This window comes from Mobula hypostoma, chromosome 2, assembly GCF_963921235.1.
Source record: "Mobula hypostoma chromosome 2, sMobHyp1.1, whole genome shotgun sequence".
In the NCBI taxonomy this organism is placed as follows: Eukaryota; Metazoa; Chordata; class Chondrichthyes; order Myliobatiformes; family Myliobatidae; genus Mobula; species Mobula hypostoma.
Genome location: NC_086098.1, coordinates 173,980,666 through 174,001,637, shown reverse-complemented (window position 1 = coordinate 174,001,637; position 20,972 = coordinate 173,980,666). Strand labels below are relative to the sequence as shown.

The 20,972-nt window shown below is 44.7% G+C and overlaps 1 protein-coding gene across 7 annotated transcripts in view; it reads right to left on the bottom strand.

The window, feature by feature from the left end:
• LOC134342682 (protein CBFA2T1-like) overlaps positions 1-20,972 on the bottom strand; it is a 198,534-nt gene that overhangs the window by 57,387 nt on the left and 120,175 nt on the right. For all 7 annotated transcript variants that reach the window (XM_063041101.1, XM_063041094.1, XM_063041095.1 and 4 more), the window contains exon 4: positions 16,694-16,783. In XM_063041101.1, coding sequence (XP_062897171.1) covers positions 16,694-16,783 — 90 coding nt within the window. The remainder of the gene's footprint in view (positions 1-16,693; positions 16,784-20,972) is intronic.

The following is a 20,972-nucleotide window of genomic DNA, read 5'->3' as shown; positions in this document are numbered from 1 at the left end:
ACTGAGGACAGGAGTTGAAAGTGAGTCTGTAGGCTATGGAACCAGTTCAGTGTTAAGGTGAGTGAAGTTATTCATGTCAGTTCAGTAGCCCAGTAGCTGAAGTGTAAAAATGATTCCTGAACCTGATATGTGAGCTAACCGCTCCTGTACATCCTTGTCAATGGCAGCAGTGGGAAGAGCACAGCCTGGATGGAGGGGGTCCTTGATGATGGACGCTGCTTTATTGTGGCAGGGCTTCTTGCAGATGTGCTCAATGGTGTGGAGGACTTTACCTGTGATGGACTGGGCTGTATCCACCATTTGTTGCAGACGTTCCCATTCCTGTGCATTGGTGTTTCCATACCAGGCTGAATTGCAACCAGTTAGGATACTCTGCCCTATAGAATCTATAGAAGTTTGTCAAAATTTTAGGTAACATGCTGAACCTATGCAGTCTTCGAAGAGTTGTGCTGTTGTGCCTTCTTCGTGATGGCGTTTATGTGCTGGACCCAGGAATGATAACACCAGGGAATTTAAAGCTACTGGCCCTCTTCATCTCCAATCCCTGAATGAAGCTTGGCTCACAGATCTTCAGTGTCTTCCTCCTGTAATCAACAATCGAAGGATTAAATCCTGGCCTGTGGTGGGGGAATGTGTGGATGAAGGGGGAAGATCCCAGAATTATTAACGAGGCCCCTCCAAGCAAAACTCTGGATGAAATGAGACAGAACTGGCTTCTTCACACATACCACCCACATCAAAGTTCAAAACTTCAAAGTTTATCTATTATCAAAGTAGGTATACGTTATATAACCTTGTCTCCTTACAGGCAGCCATGAAACAAAGAAACCCTACAGAACCCATAAAAGAAACAACCATCAAACACCAATGCACAGAGGGAAAAAAAACAAATCATGCAAACAATAAACGCAAGCAAATAGCGTTCTGAACTGAAAGACAGTCTATCTATAGACCCACACAAAATGCTGGAGGAACTCAGCAGGCCAGGCAGCATCGATGGAAAAAAGTACAGTCGATGTATTGTACCGAGACTCTTCGGCAGGACTGGAGAAAAAAAACGGAGGAGTAGATTTAAAAGGTGGGGGGAGGGGAGGGAAGTTGATGACAGAGGGTCATGGAAGAAAAGGGGGGAGCAGCACCAGAGGGAGGTGATGGGCAGGCAAAGAGAAAAGGGTGAGAGAGGGAAAAGGGGATGGAGAATGGTGAAGGGGGGGCATTACCAGAAGTTCCCAGTGCCCATCATTTTAACTCCACTTCCCATTCCCATTCCGATATGTCAATCCATGGCCTCCTTTACTGTCGTGACGACGCCACACCCAGGTTGGAGGAGCAACACCTTATATTCTATTTGGGTCACCTCCAACCTGATGGCATGACCATCAATTTCTCAAGGGTAATGGTCCCCCTCTCTCCTTCACCATTCCCCATCCCCTTTTCCCTCTCTCACCTCATCTCCTTGCCTGCCTCTTGCCTCCCTCTGGTGCTCCTCCCCCCTTTTCTTTCTTCCATGGCCTTCTGTCCTCCTATCAGATTCCCCCTTCTCCAGCCCTGTATCTCTTTCACCAATCAACTTCTCAGCTCTTTATTTCCCCCTCCTCCTCCTGGTTTCACCTTTCAGCTTGTGCTTCCCTCTCCCCTCTCCCCCCCCACCCACCTTTTAACTCTGCTCCTCATCTTTTTTTCTCCAGTCCTGCTGAAGGATTTCGGCCCAAAATGTCGACTGTTCTCTTTCCCATTGATGCTGGCTGGCCTGCTGAGTTCCTCCAGCATTTTGTGTGTGTTGCTTGGATTTCCCGCATCTGCAGATTTTCTCGTTTGTGTACAGACCCTTAGCTCAGCGCAGAGCTGAGTGAGTGTCACAGAGCAGTAAGCTGAACCAGCCCTTCTCTCACCTGAGGCCCTGACATCCCGGTCCGGTGCCTAAATCATCATCCAGGCATCGGGTTCAGTTGTCTGGTATGCTGTGGGGCCTGGACCCTGCAGCTTTGATTCAGCCTGTATCTGACCTTTACAATTCAACCTGGTGCCTAAATCGTTATCTAAACGTTGGGTTCATTTACTTTGGTGTGCTCTGAGGCCTGGACTCTGCCACCTTGAATCGGTCTGTGCCCGATGCTTCCGATCCGGCCTGGCACTTAAATCGGTCGAAGCTCGGGCCTTCCTCGCTGTCAGCACCGGGCCCACTACCTCACCTTGGTTCTGTCACACTGAATTGCCTCCAAGTCCAAAGAAAGGTACAGACTATTGCTTGTGGTGATCATTTACCAGAAAAAGAGAGATGAACAAAGTATTGAGTTGTTTTTCCTTGGCCATCGGCCAGAAGTCGCTGGGATTCACCAGCACCATCTATTTTGATAAGCAATGTGAACTCTATGCAACAGGTCAGCCAATATTAACACCGCTTTTACATAACTACCTGTGTAATCTGATTCAGGATCTAATTTAGAAATGATGGTGAAATGTAAAATGCCACACCATTCTCAACAAGTAACCAAGTGGGTGTGTTAAAGTGCAGTAAATACACAACCTTGTTACTCGGGTGAGAGGCTGCTATTAGCTCAACTGTATGATTCAGACAACAGTTACACAGAATCTCCAATCACTTGTCATGACTCTCCCTGCTGTTATTTACGTTAAAGCCTGTAAATACTTGATGTCATCTCCACTCCTGATTCTTTGCCAGACTTTATTTAGGGCATTTCTGTGTGGGCCCCCAAAAGGTCAATCTCTATCTTCAGGCCCTCCTCAACGGTGAGCAGTTTTAAGTTCCTGGGTGTCAGTATCTCAGAGGATATATCCTGGGCCCAACGTACTGATGCAATTATGGAGAAGGACCACTAGCAGCTCTGCTTCATTAGGAGTTTGAGGAGATTTGGTTTGCCCCTAAAGGTTCCAGCAAATTTCTGCAGATACACCATGGGCTGGTTGTACTAACGCCTGGTATGGAGGCTCCAGTGCAAAGGATCATAGACTCAGCCAGCTCCCTCAAGGGCACAACTCACCCCATCTCAGAGGACATCTTCAAAAGTTGGTGCCTCAGGAAGGTGTCATCCATCACAAAAGAATCAGAATCAGATTGAGTAGCACCAGTATATGTCGTGAAATTTATTGACTTTGCGGCAGCAGTTCAATGCAGTACATAATAGAGGAAAAACTGTGAATTACAGTGAGTGTGTGTGTGTATATATATATACACATATACACACACAAATTAAATAAAGTAGTGCAAAAATAGAAATAAAAGTAGTCAGGTAGTGTTCATGGGTTCATTGTCCATTTAGAAATCGGATGGCAGAGGGAAAGAAGCTGCCCCTGCATTATTGAGTGTGTGTCTTCAGAGTAATTGGTAGCAATCAGAAGAGGGCATGACCTGGGTGACGGGGATTCCTTAATGATGGATTGCCTTTTTGAGGCATCACTCCTTGAAGATGTCCTGGATACCCTTACCATTCAGGGCATGTTCTCTTCTCGTTACTATCATCATGCAGGAAGTACAGCAGCCTGAAGGCACACAAGGTTTGGGAATAGCTTCTTCCCCTCTGCCATCAGATTACTGAACAGTCCATAACCCCATAATCAAAAACCTCACTATTCATCTTTTGCACTACTTCTTTTATGTTTTTATTGTAACTTATAGAGCAACACACACAAATACTGGAGGAACTCAGCAGATCAGGCACCATTTATGGCGAGGAATAAACAGTCAACTTTTCAGTTCAAAATCCTTCATCAGGACTGGAAAGGAAGGGGGAGGAAGCCAGAATAAGGTGGTGGGAGAGCAAGTTGGCTGATCCCAAGTGTGTGCAAGGCGAGGAGTCTCCCAGCTACCCTGCGTTCCCTGGCCTCAGTGAATTAAATGGTGGGGTTGTGAAGCCTCTGAGCTCTGAAACACACTCAGTCTCATGCCCAGGCCCCTCCCTGGGTCCCATCTCCAAATCACATCAATCTCGCATGCACTGAACAGAATGGGTTTTACCTCATGTCTGGGAATGTTAGCCCACTCGAAGTGCTCTGCCTTCTCTCTCTCAGAGGGTAATTAGAGAGCTTACATAGGGACCTCTAGTTTCAGTTGATCAGCAATGAGTTCACAAAGGAACTTATCATCTCAGCAGGTACTCTCGGTGTCGAGTTTCACTCAGTAATCCTTCTGCCAGGAACCAGTCCCGACACCAACAGCGTGATCAATCAGCAAACCAGCCACCTCACAGAACATCCTTACTATACTTGCCTTCCAGAAGATTAGAACATAAAAACAAGGATATAAAGCTGAGACTTTACAAAGCACTGGTGAGGCCTCAGTTGGAATATTGTGAGCAGTTTTGGGCCCCATATTTTAGAAAGGATCTGTTGAAACTGGAGGAGGTTCAAAGAAGCTTCAAGAAAACGACTGAACGGCTTGTCATATGAGGAGTGTTTGATGTCTCTGGCCCTGTATTCACTAGAATTCAGAAGATTGAGAGGCGACCTCATTGAATCTTTAACAAATGGTGAAAGGCCTTGGTAGAGTGGATGTGGAGAAGGTGTTTCCTATGTTGGGAGATTCTAAGCCAGAAAACACAGCCTCAGAATAGAGGGGCGTCCTTTTAGAATGGAGATGTGGGGAGAAAATTGGAGCTAGTTAGAAAATGGATTAGCCATAATAAAATGGCAGAGCAGACTCAATGGGCCAAATGGCCTAATTCGGCTCCTATATCTTATGGTCTCCGAATCAGAATCAGATTTATTGTCACCGGTATGTGTTCAATGCAATACATAAGTTAGAAGAAAAAACAAAATAAAATAATAATAAATAACTAAATCAATTACAGCGTATGTATATTGAATAGATTAAAAATTGTGCAAAAAACAGAAATACTATATATTAAAAAAGTGAGGTAGTGTCCAAGGGTTCAATGTCCATTTAGGAATCAGATGGCAGTGGGGAAGAAGCTGTTCCTGAATCGCTGAGCGTGTACCTTCAGGCTTCTGTACCTCCTCACTGATGGCAACAGCGAGATGATGGCATGCCCTGGGGGCTGGAGGCCCTTAGTAATGGACGCTGCCTTTCTGAGACACCGCTCCCTGAAGATGTCCTGGGTACTTTGTAGGCTAGTACCCAAGATGGAGCCGACTAAATTTACAACCCTCTGCATCTTATAAAGGAAAAGACATGCACGTGCATATACCCTCACGCTCATAGACACACACACACACACAAATATACACAGACACACAAACACCCACATGCATGTGGTCTCAAATGCCCACACACACACACACACCAATAAACAAAGATACTCAGAGCCCCTAACATAAGTGCACAACACATCAATGCAATACACACACACACACACACACACATTCATACGCACAGAGACACACACAATCACATTCACACAGACAAACACACACATAAACACTTGCAAACTTTGCTCAAGTTTCTGCTCATACAGCCGGTTAAAGAATTATGCAAATAACTGCACTCCAGTGAGTTTCCCTCGGCAAAATCAAAGACAATTAAAGCTGGCTAATGTCGATCGGAATGGCTTGCAATGTCTTACTGGTGCTAATGTCAGCAGTGGACCCGGTAATTGAAATGGTTTCCATTATCTTTGCAGTGAGCAATTTGACACACTGCAGACTGCAATGGGAGTCAGAGGGTTACATTAGTATAATGAAAGGCAGGATCAGGAGAAGGCTCTTCCAGCTGCTTCCCACATTCAACAATCAGCTCAAATATCCAAACACATATGGTCCCTGTCATTTACTCTTCCCTTGGAGGGTGGATGATAACGTTTCGAGCAAAAAAAAATTCTCCCATTCGAATGATTGCCACTAAGTGATATGGTGCCCATATGGTGTGCGATAATTCCACGAGAAAAATGGTTCGCAGTGTGGTTTCACGCTTACACTTTGCAACAGAGACACACACACACAGACATCAACCCCCATCTCTACCCCCTTGGGAAAGCAGATCCTGCAATGAATGTTGCTCAGTCAAGACGACTCAGAGGAACCTTGCTGCTACAGGGAAACTTAACCCCATCTCTTCAATAAAAATTGAAGGCATTTAAAATTAACATATAAATCAAGGAATATCATGAATATGCTGAGCAGAAAATGGTGGAAGTCTCTGAGAGGAAATTTGCAATCTCTGTGGGTTTCTAACCAGAACACTCATTCCCGGTTCCAAAAACAGCTTTTATCTACGTTTCACTACAGGTAGTTCCCAGGTTACGGCAGCGTTCAAAATCAGGTTTATTGGCACTGACATATATGGTGAAATCTGTTGTTTTGCAGCAGCAGTACAGTGTGTAACATTAAACAATTACAATAAAATATATATATATATGAAAGGTAGTGCAAAAATAAGCAAAGGTTTGAGCGTTCATGGACCGTTCAGAAATCTGAAGGAGGAAGGGAAGAAGCTGTTCCCAAAACATTGAGTGTGTCTTCAGGCTCCTGAATCTTCTTCCTGATGGTAGTAATGAGAAGAGGGCATGTCCTGGATGACAATGTCCTTCATGATGGATGGCACCTTCCTGAGGTAGTGCCCTTTGAAGATGTCGTTGAGGGTGGGGAGTTTAGTACCCACGGTGGACCTGACTGAGTCTACAACCCTCTGCAGTTTATTCTGATCCTGTACACTGGAGCCTCCAGATCAGATAGTGATGCAGCCAGTCAGAATGCTCTCCATAATGCATCTGTAGATATTTGCAAGAGTCGTTGGTCTCCCGTATAGGGCTCCATTCCTGAGAACTGTCTGTGACTCGATGTATGAGATTCTTCATGTGCAGGAGCCTCAGTGTACCTGAGTCCCGGTGTGCGCGAGCCCCGGAGCACACAGGTCTTGCTGTATGTGTGCCCTGGTGTATGGGGGTGCTCCAAGGTTGAGAGTGCGGGTTCATTGTAATGCAACCAGTTTTCCACAATCCTCTGAATCTGCACTGAGCTCAAGTCCCACTCCGGTGTCCTTTTCACAAAAACATGCAGAACAGGTGGAGGGTAAGTGACACAAGTGAGGGGGCAATATTTCAGATGTAGTCATTACGCTGATCTCCCTGTCTGTCTTCACAAATGAATGTAGCACAGGTTAATTTGAACATTTACACATTACCTTTTGAGTGAACTTGCTATGCATAAATTTGGCAGCCATGTTTCAGATTAAAACAGCACATCGGAACAAATTTGTTGGCTATGGTGTATGTTGCTATGTGAAAGTCATTATTTACTATTGTCTTTTTTTAAAATCTGAACTGTGTTAGGGGATGCATACAGTGAGAATGAGGTACATGTCAACTGGTGTGGAGAGAATTTTACGCCAACACCAGTCAGTATTGGGGCTGCTAATTCTGATGTTTGTTCTTGCATGATTTATCTCCAGATATCTTGTTTATCCAGATTTCTCTTTGTCCGGTTTTTTTTTTATTGTGAATAATTCAATATGTTCTCTCCATCTGCCTCCTCCAAGGTGACCTCAACCATGTGTAGTTAGGAGGCTTGCGTACCTCAGCAACCTGGAGTTATGTTGGCTGGAGTCAGGGCTTCATGCTTTGGCTCTTGGTAGGATAACCCATGCCCAGCAGGGCAAAGGGCAAAGGTCAGACTAAGAATGGTCCACCATTCCTCTGGCTTTGGAGGCTCAGCTCAGGGCTAACAACCCTGAATGGACAAACAAAACTATTACAGAAACAGCAATGAAGAATCCTTCTACATCTGTGTGTGACGGTATGAAGATAGCCAAGGACAGACAGAGATGGAGGACCTTCATTGCTGCCCTAAATGCCAACAAGCCATGCATCAGTGAGTCTCTTCCAATCCTCACTTGCTACTCAACAATTCCTTAATCCTAAATGGGCAGTGAGTATCTATCTATCTGGGGGCAGCACAGTAGCATTGTGGTTAACGCAATACTTTACAAAGTCAGCTGTAAGATCAGGGTTCAATTCCCATCCCTGACTGTAAGGATTTTGTACATTCTCCCCTTGACCGTATGCGTTTCCTCCAGTACCCTCCCACAGTCCAAAGGCGTACAGATCAGGGTTAGTAAATTGCAGGCATGCTATGATGGTGTGGAAACATGGTGACACTTGCAGGCTCTCCCAGAACGATCCTTGACACAAAACAATGGGATTTTATCATATGTTTCGATACTTTGACCTACATGTAACAAACAAAAACTAATCTATCTCCCTCTTCCTTTCTCACAAACACAAACGCTTTTCTCACAGCAGGTACTGGAAAGGAAACTTGAGTCGTTCAGTCAGAAGATGTTATGAAAATCCTTCTGCAGTACATTGGCCATGAATCAGTGAGTCTCTGATACACAATAATTCCTTAATACACTGTAATCCCTACTACCTCTGTACTCCACCGTTATTCCATAGTGCCATGTAGCTGTGCTCTTCCTGTAACAGAGTAATTTCTCGTTACTTCACACCCCTTGTTTCCTAGTAACCCTTCGTTATACACACAAATTAACAGGTCAGGTAGCATCTATGAACAGTCAACGTTTCGGGTTATGTTTCAGTCCTGAAGAGAGGCTTGGCCCGAAATGCTGACTGCTTATTTTTCCTTCATTGAGGCTACCTGACCTGCTGAGCTCCTCCAGCATGTTATGTGACTAGAGGTCACATGCTTAAGCGGAGAGGGGAGAGTTCATCGGAGATCTAAGTATTTCATTCAGAGAGTAGTGAGTATATGGAATGAGCTGCCAGAGGAGGTGGTGGAGGCAGATGTAAATACAACATTCTGAACGGAGTGTGGGAAGGTAATTGTACAGCACATAAAGCAGGAGTTCCTAAGCCAGGGTCCACGGATCCCTTGGTTAGAGGTAGGGAACCCCTGGTGTAGAGGGATACAGGCTTAAAATGGCAAATGCAATTAGCACAGATTTGGCATTTCAGTTGGCATGGACAAGATGGGTTGACAGGGCGGGTTTTAGTGCAGTATCATGTCTACAACTCTGACTATCCAGACGATTCGTATCACATCCTGATGTGAAAACAAGGCGAGTTCATTGTTAGAAACGGCAGTCTTGATGCACCTTAGATACTTATGCTTTGTCACAGTGAGAAAACAAATTTTTGACAAAAAACCCTGGAGGCAAAGCCAGAGGATTTGCATTTATGAACAATTAGATTAGCCCTCCAATTAATCTCAGCTATGAGTAGGCAGATTGAATTGTCGGTCTTTTTAAATAGAGGGGACATCTCAATTTGCTATTAAACATTAAACCAATTGTACTGCAGTGGCACACATAACAACATTTACTGTTTCCTGGTTCCTGGGAGTAGAGTCACAGAGTAATAGGACCATTAGGCACAGGAGGATAATTAGGCCATTCAGCCCATTGAGTCTGCTCCCCCATTCCATCTTGGCTGATTTATTATCTCTTTCAACTCCATTCTCCTACCTTCACCCCATAACCTTTGATACCCTTACTAATCAAGAACCTATTAACTTCCACTTTAAATGTACCCAATGACTTGGCCTCCATAGCTGTCTGTGGGAATGAATTCCACAGATTTGCCACTCTCTGGCTAAAAAAATTCCTTCTCATCTGTGCTTTAAAGAGATGTGCTTGTATTCTAAGGCTGTGCCCACTGGTCCTACACTCCCACCCCCCACCCCCCCACTTTAGCAAACATCCTCTCCACATCCACTCTATCTTGGCCTAATACAGCTTGGAAACAGGCCCTTCGGCCCAACTATCCCATGTTGACCACAACATCTGCCCTGCTAGTCCCAGTTGCCCAGTTCAGCTCTAACTTTCCAAGCACTTCCTCTCCATGTATCCAAAAGCCTCTTCAATGTTGCATTTGTACCAGCCTTGACCACCTCCTCTGGCAGCCCACTCCAGGTCCTCACCGGTTAAAGCTGTTACCTCTCAGGTCCCTTTCAAGCACCACAGCGGGGTTGCGGTTAGCGTGATGCTATTACAGTTCGGGGTGTCAGGACTCGGAGTACAGTTCCGGTGTCACCTATAAGGAGTCTGTTTTCCCCGTGGAATGCATGACTTTTCCCCGGGAGCCCTGGTTTCCTTCCACCATCCCAGGACGTACCGGGTAGGCGAACTGGTCAGTGTAAATTGCCCACTGATTAGGTCAGGGTTAAATCGAGGTTGTCGGGTGGTTGCTGGGGCGACATGGCTCAAAGAGCCAGAACAGCCAATTCCGCACTATATTGCTAAATAAAATAAATAATTTATAATAAAATAAAAATTAAATATCTTCCTTCTTGTATCCATGCCCTCTAGTTTTGGACTTCCTGATCACCTTATCCATATCCCTCCAGACTTTATAAACTTCTATGAGGTCTCTTCTCTTCTCCTTGATTGAGCATGGCCAATCTCTGCCTAAAACGTCCAGTCCAGGCAGCATCCTTGTAAATCTCTTTGGCACCATCACCATCTTGACAATGTCTTTCCTATAACAGGGTGACCAGTACCCTACATAACACTCCAAGTGCAGTCTTACCAACACCTGACGTAACTGCAATATAATAACCCTGCTCCTGAACTCCATGCCCTAATGGATGAAGTTAAAAAAGTTAAAAGTCTGTCCCGAGGCTATCAGGCCGATGTGGCCCATCAAGGCTGATGCTTATGCCGGTTTCTGTGGCGTGAAGCGACTGAGAGTACGAGGTTAACTCCCCAGCATTTTGCCGGTACCCATTTTCAGCTGGGTGGACTGGAGCAGTGTGTGGTCGAGTGCCTTGCTCAAAGGCACAACACGCTGCCTTGTCCAAGACTCGAACCCACGACTTTCAGGTTATGAACCCAACGCCCTAACCACTTGGCCACGTGCCACTTGATGAAGGCCAGCACATTAAACATCCTCAACAACTGCCCTCCCTCTGCTTGGATGCTGAGCAAACTGTGCACGTGTACCCCCAGCCCCTCTGTTCATCACACTTGTCAGTGCCCGGCCATTCACTGTACAAGTCCTACCATGTTTTAAATGTCCTAAATGCATCACCTGACACTTATCGAAGTTGAAGTCCATTTGCCGCTCCTCAGTCCATTTCTCTAACTGACTGAGATCTCTTTGCAATTCACTGTACCCTGTGATACTATCAACAAGAGTTTACTTCCTTACCTACTGCCCGTTACATCGCTGGCGTTTAGGGCATCAATGAAGGTCCTCCATCTCTGGTGGTGTTCAGGGCTTCCTCTCAGTTTTCATTATTATCAGTCATGCAAGTTCCAGGTGGAGACTCAGGAATACTATCACACCCCACTAACGTGGAGGACCAGCGGACAACTCTTCGTCTGGCCTCTACCGTTTGACCTGTTTGACATGGCTGACCCTACCCAGAGCCAAAGCAAGAAGCCCTGACTCCAGCCAACATTGCTCTCCAGGTCATTGAGGCACGCAAGCTCCAAACCCAATGACAAGGTTGTGGTCCTCTTGGATAAACTGCTAATTTAATATCAGGAAAATTGCTAATCATAGAGCATAGAACAAGGCCCTTTGGCTCATGATATTGTGCTAAACTCTTACTCCAAGATCAATCTAACGCTTTTCTCCCACATAGCCCTGCATTTTTCTTTCATGCATATGCCTATTTAAGAGTTTCTTCATGCCATCTAAACTATCTCCATAAATAACGAATAAGAGGTCAAACAGATCCCAGAGACTCCTCCAGGTGAACAATAACCCTTAAGCTATCCCTCTCTGCTTCCCATCATTGGGCTGATTCTGAATTTGCCTTGCAAGCTCACCCTGAATCCCATGCGGCCTAATCTTCCTGATCAGCCAGGCATGTGGGACCTTGTTAAAGTCGTCACCAAAGTACATATAGACAACATGCACTGCCCTTCCTAGATCTTAGTTAGCTCTTCAAAAAAACTCCAGATTTGTCACAAACATGGTCCCCTAGGACACAAAACCATTCTTGATCAGGGAAGAGTACAAGCTGGTAGGCCACCTCCCAGCTTCTCACATCATCATCCCCCGTCATTTGATCTCAACTATCCCCTGCCAGCTTGTACTCCTTCTCCTCCCCTCATTCTGGCTTCTTCCTCCTTCCTTCCCAGTCCTGATGAAGGGTCTCGACCATTTATTTCTCTCCATAGATGCTGCCTAACCTGCTGAGTTCTTCCATTTTTGTGTGTTTGCTCAGGTATTCACTCCTCCCCCCTTACACGTTGGGCAGAAGATACGAAAGCCTCTGAGCATGTTCAAGCCAACTGAAGGACAGCTTCTATCAGACTCTTAAACAGATCTCTCATATGCTAGAAGATGAACTCTTGATCTCCCAATCCACCTTGTTGTAGTCCTTGCATCTTAATTGCTTATCTGCTGTTTATTTCCTTTGAAACTGCAACGCAGTTCCTTAAGGTTGTTAGAGCCGAGTTTGGAGGTAGTGGGGATAAGCTCCAACCACCTTTTCAATGCTCCCAATACATGTGTCTCTTTCTTTTTCTTCATTAATCTTTTTATTGGTTTAAAAGGAGCATAAATACAATCAGGAAGAGAACCATCTCAAATATATATATCAGTAACAATACAAACTGAGATTAAGATCATAGATATTGTTAAACTAGTGTGAAATATGTAATAAAAAAACTGAAAACAGCAATTCTCCTCATCAGTTTATGAAAAAAAAAGAAAAAAACATTAAGTTTTAAATGAAGAGAAAAAAAACCCCTCTATACTATATAAAAAAACAAAAAAAAAAAAAAACGGACTGGGCAGTCCATTTTGACGATAGGACCAAAAGAAAAGAAAGACTTTCTGATCAAATCTAAAACTTTAAAAATAAAAGATTAAAATAGTAATAACATGTGTCTCAAGTAGCCTATGACAACCAAATTCAGCTCCTGGCCTTCATCTGTGGCTCAGCTACTAAGCCTTGTGGAAACATTTCTACTGACAGGAGAAGGGGCAAAGGCAGGTTACTGGCACCTTAAAACCAGTCACTTTGGGCAGATGGGGCTCATCAGCCATTGTTGGGAGCTCATCTAGCAGAAGGAAACCTCTGACCTCAAACCTCTGCTGCCCTGCAGCTGTACCCATTCGTGAGGAAGGCTTCGGGAGTAAACTCCGAGGGAAAAATCAGAGCTGGAGTCCGTAAGGCAGTCTTGCATTGACTGGCAACTCCTGCTGCTGCCGATCCGTATTACTCAGCTGTGTGGAAAGGGGGAGCCTGTTACACGGACAAAAGCTCGCTCTCCATGTTGTATGCCCTGGCTTGCGTATCACATAGAAAGCTAGGATGCAATATCCATGACCGACCCCGACCAATGGAGAGTCCCTGAACCGTTCTGTGTCCCTCCATAGATGCTGCCTGACCTGCTGAGTTCCTCCAGTGTTTTGCATGTGTTGCTCATGGAGTACTTACAGTTGTATGGAGTAACAATAGGCTGAGAGATAAAGTTGGATCATTAAGTAACAATACAGTGGGTATCAAAGTGCCAACGAAGAAGTAGTCAACGATCCAGGAACAGCTTTTCTTCTCCTGTCACCCAATTTCTGAATGGACATTGAACCCATGAACACTACCATCCATACTTTTTTGCATTACTTATTTAACATACACACACACATGTGAGAGAAGTGCCCGAACGATCATTGGGGACCCAAGTCACCCCAACCACAAACTGTTCCAGCTGCTACTATCTGGGAAATGATACCCAATAGCTCTGGGCCAGCTTCTTCCACCAGGCCGTCAGACTGATTAATTCATGCTGATAGAAATGTATTTCTATGTTATACTGACTATCCTGTTGTACATACTATTTATTATAAATTACTATAAATTGCACATTGCACATTTAGACAGAGACGTAATGTAAAGATTTTTACTCCTCATGTATATGATGGATGTAAGTAATAAAGTCAATTCAATTCAATACATATATATACTTCTTACTGAAATTCAGTTTTTATTATGTATTGCATTGTACTGCTGCAGCAAAGACAACAAATTTCACAATATATGCCAGTGATATTAATCCTGATTCAGATTCAGAAATTACAATAGTGTACTGAGTAACAAGAGAATATTAACAAATAATGAGATTAAAAATGGTACCAAGTGTGTACTGAGTAACAAATTAATTCTGCAGGAGTTAGGCTCACTGGAGTAGCACCTGAATAACCCTGGATTCAACAGGATTTAGTGCCCACGTAACAGGAAGACATAGGAATAATGGGAAGTACCTCAGTTACTGGCTGCCAATCCCAAAGGATTACTCCAGACTTTCCACTGATTCAAAATTCCCCTCCTTCCAAAATAGATAGCCTCCAAAAGAAAAATCATACAGGAATTGTAAAGTATTTATTGATCCCAAAAATATTGGTAATGGGTGTAAAGACCTTTTGAGGTTAACAACAATGAGCTATCTGATGGGGAAAGGGAGGGTGGAAACGGCTTGTTTTGCTGCCGTCGCTCTGCCGAGCATTTTGGTCTGTAATGTTGGCACCGGAATGTGTGCCAACACTTGTGGGCTGCCCCCCTCCCCCAGCACATCCTTAGGTTATTTGGGGTGTTAACACAAACGACTCATGTACAAGTACAAGTTGTTGTTTTGTATGGACGGTGCATATGATTAAGAACCTGAATCTAAATAAAGCAGGGGCTCCATTGATAAGAGTGCTGACTAGCTGCATTACGCCCTGGTACGAGAACACCAAGGCCTCAGAGCAAACCATCATACAAAAGGTAGTGGATTCAGCCCAGTACATCACGGGTAAAACCCTCCCAACCATTGAGCACATCTACGTGAAACATTGCCATAGGAAAGCAGCATCTATCCTCAAAGATCCTCTCCTCCCAGATCATGCCCTCTTCTTGCTGCTGCCACCAGGTAGAAGGTACAGGAGCCTCAGGACTTGCACCACCAGGTTCAAGAACAGTCACTACTCTCCAACCATCAGGCTCTTGAACAAAAGGGGATAGCCACACTCATTCTACTTCTGGTGTTCCCACAAGCAATGGTCTCACTTCATGGACTTTTTATCTTACTATTTCATGCTCTCATTATTTATTGCTATTTATTTATAGTTGCTTTTACACAGTTTGTTGTTCATTGATCCTGTTTACAGTTACTGCTCAATAGATTTGCTGAGCATGCTTGCAGGAAAAAGAATCTCGGGGTCGTACATGGTGACATGTATGTACTCTGATAATAAATGTAACTTTGATAAGGGAACAGGGTGGGTACCTAGTATGGATATGTCAAGTGACCAAAAGTGATAAGATAAAGAAATGGGGTGGAGGGAGTCAAATCATGAATACACCCAGAATGTGCCCATAGTGGGCCACACTGCCACACCTGGATGGGCCAAGTGATCTACTCCTGATCCTACTTGCATTCATGTGCTTTACGTGCTAAATGTGCACAGTACTCTAAGCTCATGCTGACTGATTCTGGAAAAGCATAAACAAATTCTGCAGATGCTGGAAACCCAGAGCAACACACACACAAAATGCTGGAGAAACTCAGCAAGTCAGGCAGCATCTATGGGGGGGGGGAAATAAACGGTTGATGTTTTGGGCCAAAGCCCTTCATCAGAAGTGGAAAGGAAGGGGGAAGTAGCTAGATTAAGAAGGTGGAACAATGGCTAGGAGTACAAGTTGGCAGGTAATAGGAGGGACCAGATGCGAGGGGGAGGGGAGTGGAGATGAAGTAAGAAGCTAGGAGGTAATTCCTTCCCCTCCCCGTTCACTGTTTTTCAATTCTCCCTCTTTATGGAATTACTCTTGGTGTGAGTGACTCTATATATAAGTGTAATCAGAGGACCTGTCCTGGGCCTAGCATGTAAGTACAATTATGAAGAAAGCACGGCAGCGCCTTTACTAACTTAGGAGTTCGTGACGATTTGGCAATTTGGAGAGTGTATTGACCAGCTGCATCACAGCCTGGTATGGAAACACCAATGCCCTTGAATGGAAAATCCTACAAAAAGTAGTGGATACGGCCCAGTCCATCACGGGTAAAGCCCTCCCAGCCACTGAGCACATCTACATGAACACTGTGGCAGGAAAGCAGCGTCCATCATCAGGGACCCCCACCACACTGGACATGGTCTCTCCTCACTGCTGCCATCAGAAAGAAGATACAGGAGCCTCAGGAAGGACTCACACCACCAGGTTCAGAAACACTCATTACCCATCAACCATCAGGCTCTTGAGCTAAAGGTGATAACTTCACTCGCCCCATCACTGAAATGTTCCCACAACCAATGCACCCATTTTCAATGACTCTTCATCTCATGTTCTCAATATTTATTGCTTGTTTATTTATTATTATTATTTCTTCTTTTTGTATTTGAACAGTTTGTTGCCTTCTGCACTCTGGCTGAACAGTCTAGTGGCGTGGTCTTTCATTGATTCTCTTATGGTTACTTCTCCATAGATTTATTGAGCAGGCCCACCAGAAATTTAACCTCAGGGTTGTAGATGGTGACATATACGCACTTTGATAAAAAGATTTACTTTGAACTTTAATCATGATACTAAAGTGCTTTCATGATTGTTGTCAAAAGGTTATATCCTGGGTGTCAGGCTGAGTGATGTTCTTGGAGTTCATCAGCTTACCTGCTTTGACAAACTGTTGGTCTTCATGGATGGGACAGACGATAAATGCTGCCTTACCAGCAATGCTCAGATCATAAAAAATAAATATCAAAAATTCCTTCCATTTCCCCCCCTACAACATCTCCCATCCTCCCTGACATTCTGAATCAAGAGGAGACTGCATTACCTTTAGAAATGGAATTACAAAGGGCCGCAGTGGGAAATTTGTTGCCTCTTGCAGTTTGGAGTGAAATTCCTCGATGGTCACAGTTGAATTCTGCAAGTGTAAGTGAGAGAGTAACAGTCAGTTGGGTGTTTCCATATAAAGCCACATCTCAAGGTGGAGATGCTCATTTGCCGGTGGAAATCAATACTGTGGGATGCAAAGCTTTTGGATTGGTATCCATGTGGAACAGCCCTGGGTAGAGTTGAACTCCTGAATCACTTCCTTAATAATTACAGTCCTGTGCAAAAATCTTACTATATATATTTATATATAGGTAGGGTGCCTAAAACTTTGGCACAGTACTGTAGTAATTTTATGTATTGCTCTGTACCGGTGCCACACAAAAAAAAACTAATTTCATGACATATGTGAGTGATGATAAACCTGATTCTGATCTGGGACTCTATTGTGGACTGAGAGTGGGAAGGGGGCAGGGAGAGGGGAATCATGGTTGTGAAAAGGGGAAGCGGGGGGAGGGAAGCACCAGAGAGACATTCTATAATGATCACTAGATCAATTGTTTGGAATCAAATGACCTTACCTGGTGTCTCAGGGCTGGGTGTGTCTCCACTTGCACCACCCCCCCGGCCCAGCACTTCTTCTCTGCCACCTGTCCAACACCCCTCCCGCGGTGCACCACACTTGCCATTCCCAACATCCTTTGCTCCCGCCAGATTTACAAATTGCTCTCCGCTTCACGTTGACAAATACAGTACTGCATGGAAGTCCTAGCTCTATAAACACTATGTCCTGAAGACTCTTGCACATTACTGTATATATAGTTCTACGATTTTCATATCTGATTCTCTATTCTTTAGAGACAGTTGAATGTTGTTTTTTGCTGCACCAACACACCACAGTAAATTCCTAATACATGTGAATGTATATGGCTAATAAAGTTGATCCTCGATCCTTCATACTAGGTTTCTGTTCAAAAGTATATACAAGGGTTTAGGCAAGGCAGGCTTGATGGGCTGAGTGGCCTACTCCTGCTTTCTTGCATTCTTGTGGTTTAAGTGCTGAACATATACAGTACTGTAAGCTCATGATGACTGATTCTCGAAAAACAGAAAAACATAAGTATTTAGCTGCTGGAAATCCAGCGCAACACACACACACAAAAAATGCTTGAGGAACTCAGGAGGTCAGGCAGCATCTATAGAAATGAATAAACAGTCAATGGTTCAGTCTTAGACCCCTTATCAGGACTAGAAAGGAAGGGGGAAGACACTAGAATACGAAGGTGAAGGAAAGAGAAGGAGTACAAGCTAGAAGGTGACAGGAGAGATGAATTAAGAAGCTCAGAGGTTATTTACCCCTTCCCCCTTCCTTCTTCTTCAACTCCCCACTCTGGCTCCCCTCTTACCTCTTCTCACCTGCCCATCACCTTCCCCCGGTGCCCCTCCACCTTCCCTTTCTCCCATGGTCTACATCCTCTCCTATCACTTGTCAGCTCTTTACCTTTCCCACCTATCCCCTCCCAGCTTCCTACTTCACCATCCCCTCCCACACTGACTACTTCACCATCCCCTCCCACACTGACTATTTATTCATTTTCCACAGATGCTGCCTGACCTGCTGAGTTCCTTCTGGGAAAAAAAATAGGCTACCATTTGCACCCGTTATTGTATTTAGTTCAATATATTCAAATATCTACCTTTGCATCCTGCAAGAATCCCCATCCAGGGCTATCCCAATTTATATCAATAAGATATAGGAGCAGAAATAGATCATGAGCCCAAAACTCTGCTCCACCATTCAATCGTGGCCTATTTATTTTCCCCTCTCAACTCCATTCTCCTGCCTTCTCCCCATAACCTTTGACACCCTTACTAATTGAGTACCTCTCAACCTCAGCTTTAAATATACCAATGACTTGGACTCCACAGTCGTTTGTGGCAGTGAACTCCACAGATTCACCACCCTCTGGCTGAAGAATATCCTTGTGAATAGAGCTCTACTAGAGAATAACAGCTTCCTGGCATCACCGACCACATGGAAACCACTCCATTAGTAAACCGACAGTTTGTGAATCGACAGCTAACAGTCCCAAGGAAGCGCTTCACCATGGGCAGGCACATTATCTGTGGTTTCGATAGAGGCAAAATGGTCAATAAGTTGTGAAATCTGTTTGGCACGGATAGGGTGGAATGCACGCTGTTTTTTTTTCCAGGCAAAGGGAAGACAAAGGACGTAGAACACAGAACAGTACAGCACAGGAACAGGCTATTCGACCCACGATGTTGCGCGGAACCAGCTAAATAGTAAATCAAAACCCCCCCCCCAAAACTAATCCCTCTTACCTACACCATGTCCATATCCCTCCATCTTGCTTACATCCATGTCCCTATCTAAACATCTCTTAATATACTGTATTTGCCTCAAGCCACCACACCAGGCAGTGCTTTCCTCTATCAGATCTCCCCTCAGCCTTCGCCACGCCAAAGAAAACCACCTGAGTTTGTCCAGCTTCAAATGCCCTCTAAATCAGGCAGCATCCTGGTCAACCTCTTGCACCCTCTCTAAAGCCTCGACATCCTTCCTATAGTGGGGCAAACAGAACTGTACGCAATACTCCAGATGTGGGCTAACCGGCATTCTATAAAGTTGGAACATGACCAATTGACAGATTTTAAGTGAGAGGGTAAAAATCTTAAAAGGACGTGGTCAGTATAAAAGATGAGCCTGAGGTGACTGGTGGACAGAGAAGCGATGTAAGATGACAGGCAGGTTACATCAAGTAGGGGAGGGGATGAAAGTGGGAGATTCTGGCTAGTTAATATCTTCCTTTACTCGCCATCTCCCCACTCCCCACTTGACTCTCAGTCCTCAGGTCAAATTTCGTCCCCCCAACAGATGCTTCTTGATTTCAAGAACCTCAAGCGGATTGTTTGTTGCTCCAGATTCCAACACCTGAAGTCTCTTGTGTCTCTCAAATACACTCTGTGGTCACTCTATTAGGTACACCTGCTTGTTAATGCAAATATCTAAATCAGCCAATCACGAGGCAGCAACTCAACCCATAAAAGCATGCAGACATGGTCAAGAGGTTCAGTTGTTGCTCAGGCCAAACATCAGAATGGGGAAGAAACGTGATCTAAGTGACTTTCACTACGGAATGATTGTTGGTGCCAGCCAGGGTGGTTTGAGTATCTCAGAAACAACTGATCTCCTAGAATTTTCGCACACAACAGACTCTAAAGCAGAGGCTCCCAACCCTTTTTATGCCGCGGACTCCTACCATTACCAGAGGGGTCAGTGGACTCCAGGTTGGGAATTCCTGCTCTAGAGTTTACAGAGAATGGTGCAAGAAATATGAAAGCAGTGAATGGCAGTTCTGTGGGTGAAAGCGCCTTGTTAATGAGAGAGGTCAGAGGACAATGGACAGACTGGTTTAAGCTGACAGGAAGGCAACAGTGATTCAAATAACCAGGTGTTACAACAGTGGTGTGCAGAAGAACATCTCTGACCACACACCACGTTGAACCTTGAAGTGGATGGGCTACAGCAACAGAAGACCACAAACGTACTCAGGGCATCAAAAGAATACGGCGAGAAGGCAGGTGTATGGAGTGGGATATGGGATCAGCCATGATGGAATGGTGGAGCAGCATCAATGGGCTGAATGGCCTAATTCTGCTTCTATGTCTTATGGTCTCATGTACTCAGTCCACAAACAAGAGAAAATATGCAAATACTGGAAATCCGAGCTATACACACAAAATGCTGGAGGAATCGAGCAGGCCAGGCAGTATCTATGGAAAAGAAAACAGTCGATGTTTCAATCTGAAACATTGATTATACTTTCTTCCATAGATACTGCCTGGCTTGCTGAGTTCCTCCAGCATTTTGTGTGTGTTGCTCATATACTCAGTGGCCACTATTAAGTACAGGAGGTCCCTCATAAAGTGGCCATTGGTGTATTTTCCAGTGCTGTGGGTCTAAGAGGAAAGGGCACCAGAGGAAACTGAAAACCTAGTTTGGAGAGTCTACAAATCTCTGTGAGTCTGCTGGGGAGTCAATGTCCAAAGTCCGAGTCTGCCGGAGGCCAGGTTATAGGTCTGTATATGCGTGTCGGTGGGTAGGTGGGAGGGAGTAGGAACAGGATTTGACTTCCTGTTATTGTTTTGTTGTCTGTTGTGTTCTGCATTGTTCTGCCGAGCATTGTGGGAAGGCTATGTTGGCGCCAGAATGCGACCTGCCCCCAGCACGTCCTTAGGTTGTGTTGGTTGTTAAGGCA